General features: G+C 35.9%; 1 protein-coding gene across 2 annotated transcripts; it reads right to left on the bottom strand.

Moving 5' to 3' along the window:
* Window positions 1-1,222: 1,222 nt before the first annotated feature.
* On the bottom strand, window positions 1,223-8,652 carry LOC120328042 (tetratricopeptide repeat protein 8-like). 2 transcript variants are annotated; one of them, XM_078119611.1, is made up of 7 exons: window positions 8,539-8,652; window positions 7,633-7,861; window positions 6,520-6,624; window positions 3,792-3,994; window positions 3,152-3,256; window positions 2,397-2,601; window positions 1,223-2,206 (listed from the first exon to the last, which is right to left on the bottom strand). In XM_078119611.1, exons 2-7 carry the CDS (start codon window positions 7,859-7,861, stop codon window positions 1,551-1,553), a joined length of 1,503 nt encoding a protein of 500 aa, XP_077975737.1. In that variant the 5' UTR covers window positions 8,539-8,652; the 3' UTR covers window positions 1,223-1,550. The 2 variants fall into 2 exon arrangements, with proteins under 2 accessions (XP_077975737.1, XP_039250365.2); XM_039394431.2 differs by lacking the exon at window positions 8,539-8,652 and having other exon boundaries at window positions 7,633-8,212.
* Between the last annotated feature and the right edge of the window lie 7 nt (window positions 8,653-8,659).

Genomic DNA, 8,659 nt, shown 5'->3' with positions numbered 1-8,659 from the left:
AGTGTTTGAAGGAAGTTAAAGTTGGCCAGATGATTCAGACAGACTTCAATATTGGCCCAGTTGATTTAAATATTTTCTTTCTGAAGTGAAATTAGTCGTAACTCTGCCTTCAATTAGTAATGAATACTGAAACGTATTCAACTTCAGACGTGGAACACTGGTTCAAACGACTTTCATTATTATTTATACATAGGGCACCAAAAAGTATCAAGGCATAGCATGATCTGAGCCTAGGCCGTTTCCTAAAGGCCGGTATACACGACAGTGTGCTAACTCACTGCCCAATATTTCTTGTTTGTTTTATTTTATTCGTCTGCAGTTGTCTGCTTTGGTGAACACTCTGATAGCGTTTTCTGACCACAGTTCTCCGTACTTGCTTTGCTCCCCCTCGTCGCTTTAGAAGGAAACTGGATGTATTTCATGCGATAAGCACTAATTTATGAGACGACTGGCAAACTTGGCAAATACAATACTCAAGAGATCTTGGATAAAACCCAGAAAGAAAGAATTCGATAAATAATAACGGTGCTTTATTTTTCTACAAAAATAATTGTTTACAGAACGATATTTTTTGTTACAAATTGTACCAAAGAACAGTGTATCAGAGAAATAATATTAACGAAAGGTAATTTATATGAATATAATAAATTTAGATGAAGAAAGATACAGTCATTCATGGTTTTATACTTTGAATAAGCCCTAGATGAACAGTCACTGACATGCTGTTTACACAGACATGAACATGGAGCGAAGCCAGGTATTTTCAAGTAGTTTCTAAAACCATAACCGCGGGTGACCCCGGAGGGCGGTAAACGTGGGTTTCCTGAAGTCTTGAGGTTTTACAAACTGTTTCGATGTACGAAAAATTGCTATTCCGATTCACAACTCCCCCCCCCCATTGGGTACGCCTCTGGATATGACAGTTAGATGCAGGATTGTGTTACACAAGACATTCATAAAGATTTCATTACGAAGGATCTACCAATATAAGCAATTTTTGAAACATCTGCGGATGTGATATTTTTGGAGGACCAAGCAGACAGTGGTATGTAATGTACACAAATAGGATATGATAAATGAACTGGTGAACAAAGTACTCAAAACAAAACTTATAGGGTTCTGCACTGAGAACGGCTTCAGACCAGTGGTACTTTAACAGTAGGGTGTGGCCCATAAGGGGGAGCGTAGACAATTTTTAGGTGGTCTGAAGCTTAAAAAAATATTTGTTAGGTTTGATCTCGCCCGCCTTATTTTGAATATTTACGTTCATTTAATATTTACATGTCTTTATTGTGTACGCAGATTTTTAACGTGTTTTTTTGAATAAAACCTTACTATCTGTTATTTGTAGCTTATTGATAGCTAGTTATTTTTAGGTGGGCGTAAGACTTCACAAATTCTAAAATGGGGGCGCGGCTTGAAAAGTTTGAGAATCACTGCTTTAGACACAAAGTCGCTGATATGTAATTCATACAGAGATAACAGATAAGTATAGCAAATTATGTGAGTCTAGGTCCCTAGAAATGGTGACTAACATGGCTAAATGCAATTCACAAACTTGTGAAATGATCTTTTAACACTTTGAGCAAATCCTTTGAGTCGACATGCTCAGGAAACGCTTCAGTGGCTCTCATAGTTGAGATGTAGGTCGTTTGAAGGTCACCGAGGGATTGCGAAAGAGTCGCCTGATTGTAATGCGCTTCGTATGACCCTGGAGCCAGTTCTTGGGACGATGTAAAAAATACTTTAGCTTTGTCAATGTCATCTTGACGTAATTCCAAAACGCCGAGATTATTGTAAGCTTCAGCGTGGCTGTTATCTATGGAAACAGCGAGGCGTAGACATTGGTACGCCATATTTAATTCACCGATTCCAATCGCAACGTGACTGACATTGTACCATACATCTGCCGCTTCTAAATCTTCTGCGACCAATAGAGCACGCTCGAAACATTTAAAAGTCATGTCGTACTGCTGTGCGTAGTAGCAGCATAAACCAAGATTATTAAAAATTTGGACGTTGTAGACACCCATTTGTAACAGCCTTCGGTATAAACTGAGAGCGACCTCCGGGTGATCGTTGTAGAAATAGTCCGCTGCAATTGAAGCAAGGGCCTCGACATTTGTGCGATCGTGATCCAAAACGTGACGGTACCATTTCGCCATCTCTTCTTGGTTGTCCATAGCATCATAAACACGGGCGACACCTGGAATTAAAATGTTTCATATATATATGTAAGCATTGAGTAAATCAAAATGGAATTAACACAAAGTGAGAAAACTGAACTTATTTGACAAAAACAAATTTTTAAAATTATAGTGTGAGGTGCAAAGAGAATTCCAAAAGAGGCAAAGGGAGGAATGCTTTAACACAAAAGTTTAGAACCAAGGTCTCACCTGTTAGCAAACTGGCCTCGCCGGGATATTTCTCCAGACCTTGATTATAGATATCAATAGCTGATAACGGCTGATCTAATCTCTGATAGACTTTTCCTAGATATAACATTGTATCCACAATAGATTCTTGTTTTAGCGCAGATTTGAACTGGCGCTCAGCATCCCGGTACATACCAAGACGATAATAACATTTGCCAAGTTGGACCTGGAATAAGGAATGATGTGTACAATACAAGTGTTCTCTGTGTCCCAAGCTTTCAATTAAACGTGTTAAACATGGAAATAGTGCCGAAAGAAGAATTGCAAGCGGCTGATTATGAGTGCTGACACTATAACAGGGATGTACAATAGGCAGCCAGGGGGCCACAAACTGCACTATAATGAGAAATAACTTATATTTTTTCGAAAGTCCTCAACTTGAGAGTGGAAGAAGAGAGAGTGCGAGCGACCATTACACACTAAGAGGTATATGTTTTTTGCCCAAGTTTCCTCAAAGCAAAGCCCTGTTCCACATGAAAAACTATCATTTATAGCAATAAAAGTTAATCTGAAAATGCCTTCATTCAATTTCTGATGACTGTAATAATGTGGCCAGGAATAATAATTTTAGAATTTCCATAGATATAATTGAACTCGCAATTTATGACTGTAGCTTAAAAGCATTAAGTTTACTAGGCATTCTCATCAGAGAATTAAAAAAGACTTTTGTCAAGCACATTTGCCAAATTGAAATATATTTATACATTCTAACCAACCTTCCACCACCAGTCTTTATATTGAGATTTTTCTGTTGCAAGAGCAGCAAGTTCTAACGCATTTCTGACATCATTTTCATGGTGAAAAATGTATTCAAATAAAGCCTGAAAAAAAGAAGACTTAAGTACTTTTCTTGTAACAAAAATTATTGCTCATTAGCCAATATAAATTAGACGTGGTAATATTAATTTGGATTATTGAAAAAATGACTATTTCAGATACAATCGACAAATCATAATTTGAGTTAGGTAGGCATTCCGCCAATCAAAATAATCTTCCAACCCTGTGATTTCCCTACACCCCCTGAAGGGATGAACAAATTTCAAACACTCCCACCCCGCTAATTTTGAGAAGTGTCACCACACTTTACCCTAAATGTAAATAAAACAGTATTTGATAATCCAGAAAGTGGCTTATTTCCCAGTGCAGATGATCAGTCACAATACAGTTCAAGAAGCTACAAATAGTTTTATCATTAATAACAAAATATCTCTCCTCTAAAAATTTGGGAACGTCCCTCTGAAATGAAAAGCTGGGAAAATATTATAATTGTGCTCTTATGACTCTAGTTTTAATTATCTCAGCTTATTGTATAAATTATCATATGGAGCACATAAAATATTGAAGAAATAAACTCACCTTTGACAGATTATCCCTGCCCGCATATTTATTCAAATTCAGTCGGGACATGTTGATAAAAGGCCCATCCTTATTGGAGAGCATCGAAGCTGTCCCAAGTCGAACAAATCTTCCACTGGCACTTGTCACTGGTCGAGCTGTCTGTGCTGAACGAGGGGTCCTGAGTGCTTGTTCCATGGTCCCTGGCCTTCCAGATTGGGTACCTTTAAAAAGAAAATTTCTTGAATAACAAATAAAGCACAATCAAAATCTGAATTTCAGAGGATTTTCCCCAAATTTACCAAGAGATGAGTATTGTGCACTGAACCGCAAGTCCTTTCTTCTTGTCTACTTTCTATTGCGGATGTGTCAGTTGCCACAAGAACGCTTAAACGAGATAGTATCATAAAGATAAGTATGAGTAACATAATCTCTTTCCATGAAACTTTTGATTTCGAGTTTCCGTAATTGGTTGAACGAATGGTGGAAACAGATTATGTTATTTCCAGACGAGTTAACTTACTCGTGAGTCTAGCTTTGAGCAAATTCTTTCAGAAAACAAATAAAGCTTAATTAAATAATTTAATATATTTATAAGATATACAGGGTGTCCATTTTACAATACAATTTCAATTTTGTTATGAAGTCGGTTCTAAATATTTCTTAACCAGGTTTGTTGTTTTTTAATCAGTAACTGTTTGAATATTTTTACTTCATTAAATAATACATCTGCGAGGGCCAAAACAATATATGGTGTCGATAAAATCCCTTCGCAATTTTAGAATATTTCAGGACTTTATGGACACCCTCCATATCTTTAATGGCATGTGGCACATTCATCTTCATTTTTCATTTAGCTCAGCGGTTCCAGAACATTTTGTTCGTGCGGTGCCAAATTATCAGAAAAAAAATTGCTGCCTTCAAATAAAACTCAATTTTGTGATCGTAACAGAAAATTACGTAATAGAAAGTAAATGACATAGAAAGGTAAAATGCAATCGTTGATTTATATACACAGCATTTAAAATAAATGCAATATGTAAAATATTCAATCATATTTTAGGTATTAGGTATGTTTAACACAATTCTGTTAATTTTTGTTGTGCACTTAGCAAATCGCTTTTGGCGGCAATTGGAAGCATATATCCATCCAACACCTAACTTAGGTTTGAGCTTCCATTGCTGTAGTTTTAAGATTAAAGTAATAGTGCAACAATATCTACAGAACTTTGGTTACTCAACTATACGTAGGCAAAACACACATCAAGGAAAAAGGAAATTGTTCACAAAGTTACAAATGATAACGCAACTGACATTTTGAATAATATATTCTGTTTCAAATGCCTGGCTTTCTAACATTTCGATTGCATGATGTATCAGAGTTTATACATTTTTATATACAGTATATGTTATTTTGAAAAATTTGCTGTGAGAATAACCATGAAAGTTAATAGTTAGATGTAAAGGCTAATCATCTGTGAGTAAAATTAGAAGTGAACACTGTATTCAACGCACTCAACAATTTAAATAAATTATGAACATATACATTTTGCCAATCAAACAATACTCCATAAAATTTAATACACATCACAATTTCAATCTTAATATGGAAGATTTTTGTAGATATATCAGGTCCACAGAATTTTTAGTTTTTTAGAGTCAGCAACCATTAATGGCGGTAATTAAAGTCTGAATTTTAAACAGAAATTTTAAAAAATATAGAGTGAACAAGAACATTTAATTAAGAGAAAAATTAAATTAGTCCTGCATTTGTCGAATTCAAAAAAACGAATTTGATGAAAAAAATGTTGAAATGGTGGAGCGAGCCACTGCTGTGATTAAAATGACACAAATAAAATTGTTTGATTTTGATAGAATTAGAATGTGTACATGAATCAATATATTCATTTTGTCTTTCCATGTCTCTACTTCCTGTACTTACTATGATTATGCGTGCTGCAGTTTATTTATATGCTGAACCAAGTTTAACAGACATATCGTATATGCTCGTTTTACCGCCCGATTTTGATTAAGGGCCCGTTTGAATAGCCGCCCGTGTGAACAGAACATAAAAATAAATAAGAGCCGGTGCTTGAATACCCGCCCGATGTAAAGCTTATTTTTAGTGGTAGAGAACAATAGAAAATAAGAAGCGCTTTTGTCACAACGCTGTTGAATTTCAAGCGCTGGTAGATAACACTCACGCCATACATAACAGATAGCGTTGATTACGTAACACCGTGGTTCTCAAACTGTGCAAGTTTCAATATTGATAGGGCGTCGCAAAACTTTTCTTCTTTTGCGATTTGTACCTGCGGTGCGTAGAAAAATTTTGAAAATTACTCTTAAGACGTGAATAATTTGTGTTTGACATGGAAAAAGGATTAATGTCGTCAAATATTTGTCTTCAAAGATACCGTAATTTCTGTGTATAATTGTACTTTAAAAATACCAAGCGCCCGTGCTTGGGCTACAAAACGAGCAAATACGGTAAGTGATTTTTTTAGTATTTTTGAGAAAAAAATGAGGCAGGAATGCGGATAAAGAGTTGACCTTTTGCCCTTACATGTTTCAGCAAGAGTGGGCGAATGAAAGCTGGCCGGTGGTCACTATGATGTCATATTTTTATCGCAAAGCAGAATAAATTTTTTGTCACGCTGGAGATCAAGTCATTTTTTAAACATGTAAAGTTTGGAGTGGGAGTCTGGTGTAAATTTTTCACGACTCCATACAAATTCTATTCACTCACCTGGTCTCACAAAACCACTAACAGGCCTTCCTGACTGACTGGTTGGTCTCACTGCTGGGCTTGTCCCGGTAGATCGACCAGAACTGCTGGGTTTCATGCTGGTCCCTGTGACAATAAAAAGTTAGTAATTAGAGAGGCATGGTTAAACTACGGCCCATGGGCCAAATCTGGCCCGTTGGGTGATTTAATCCGATGCTTAAGGATATTTCACAAGGTATTTTACTTTGTTGAGCATAAATAATTCAGGGATGGCCAATACCGAATAGTTCACTATTTCGAATACATTCGAAATTATTTTTTTCGAATATGAAATTTTGAATACTTCGAAAATAAAATCCACTAATTGAAGCTTATCTAAATGTATGTAGGAATTTCCATACAATAAGCAATGGAATAACTGCTATTTACAAGTTACAACCTAGCTATATTACCAGGCATTTTGTATTTGCAGATTATTGCAGTATATATTTTATATACCATGAGTCATGTTAACAGAATTAAATTAATACGGCAATAGTGGTATCGATGATGGATTTTAATATTTGCGCAACACAACATCATACTAGTAAAACGCCCATACTTTTAAATACCAACCATTATCCAAATTATTTGCCAAAAAGCGGGATAAAGTATGAGTTATTTTTCCGACTCGTGACAATGACAATCCGATGCTGCCATACATTTCTGCTTTTAACCAATTATGCATGCACTACAATAAATACAGTAAATTTAGTTTTGACACTGTTTTCCATTTTTGCTTTTGTAACAATGCAAATAACATTCTGTTCATAAAATGTACCTTTTTACATCACACTTACATGGCCGCCAGTCTAGGTGGGTAAAAGTTTTGGCACATAGTATGAAGGGTCCACAAGAGTTGCCAGTATGGAAGGGGGTCACGGCTCTAGCCGAACTGAACCAAACATTGTATGAAAGTGTGCACATGAATAATAAAGAACTACAAAATTTGGTATAAAGTATTGCGCTCTACAAGACAAAAACTTGAAAAGTATGAAGAAATGGCGACCTGAAAAAGTACCAATGAAGTGTGACACAGCAGAATTGTTCTGTCTCATTAATGTGACGATTTTGAAGAAAAAATGACTAGCATACCTGGTCTTGCAACCTGTGCTACGGCATTATCATCCATGATAACTTCAGCTATTCCAACCTCTTCTGCCTCCACTTCATCAATGTAAACTTGTTCTGTAAGGGCTCGTGTTTTGAGCGACCAGACGGCCTGGTCGTACGGATTCTTTTCCAGCATTTTAGTGCAAAGATTTGCACATTCGTCGTATTTTCGACGACGAAAATAACTCAATGCCATGAACATTGGGTCCATCTTGATTAGTGAAAATGGTTTTATATACAGTAATTCTAGCTAGGATAAATTTTTATAAAGAAAATTTTTCACAGGAATTCAGTCAGAGACCCATGTATGAGCAATGTTGTGTGAGTTTACAGATGCTTCAAATGCTACGTGCACTCACTCAGAAATAAAGGAAACTCATCTCCGAGCAAAGATGGAAGCCCAACTGAAATAACTCAGAAGTAAAGGCCAATCTATGACTCTGAGCAAAGTTATATGTGCAGCCACGAAAGTGGCAGAGCTAATGGGACTATGAAGAAATATAGTGATAAATTATGTGATAGTAAAACTGAAAACAAATCAATGCCAAAAACATTGTGTCCATCTTGTTTTAGAGAAAAGAGTTTTATAGTAATACTAATCAAAATATTTATATTTCATGAGAAAATTTGCTTGGAGTTCATGTACAGTCACATAGAAAGAGACTCCTTTCTGATTTGAGTTATAGGCAGAAATGAATGAGCTTGATTTTTTGAATAAAAAATATTGAATTAAGTCAACAAAAGTGGAGATAAACAACGAAATCCCTGATTTTTATTATGTACATACAGTGAAGTCAGTAGGAAATCTATACACATTGTACGCTAAATAATTCCCTCAAAAACACCTCAGTTTTCACAGCCATAAATGTATATTGTAAAATGTCATACTTTATACTTGAGCCTCTATCACATCATGCATCGTTGATAAACATATCTCCACACTGGGTGGTCTGCTTGGGTCGCAAAACCTGTACACCTCTTAGTGTTGTCTGTCCTTTATAAATTCCAA

The sequence above is a fragment of the Styela clava genome, chromosome 13 (assembly GCF_964204865.1).
Source record: "Styela clava chromosome 13, kaStyClav1.hap1.2, whole genome shotgun sequence".
Classification (NCBI taxonomy): domain Eukaryota; kingdom Metazoa; phylum Chordata; class Ascidiacea; order Stolidobranchia; family Styelidae; genus Styela; species Styela clava.
Note: the sequence above shows the minus strand (reverse complement) of the source record. Positions and strands in the feature narration are given on the sequence as shown.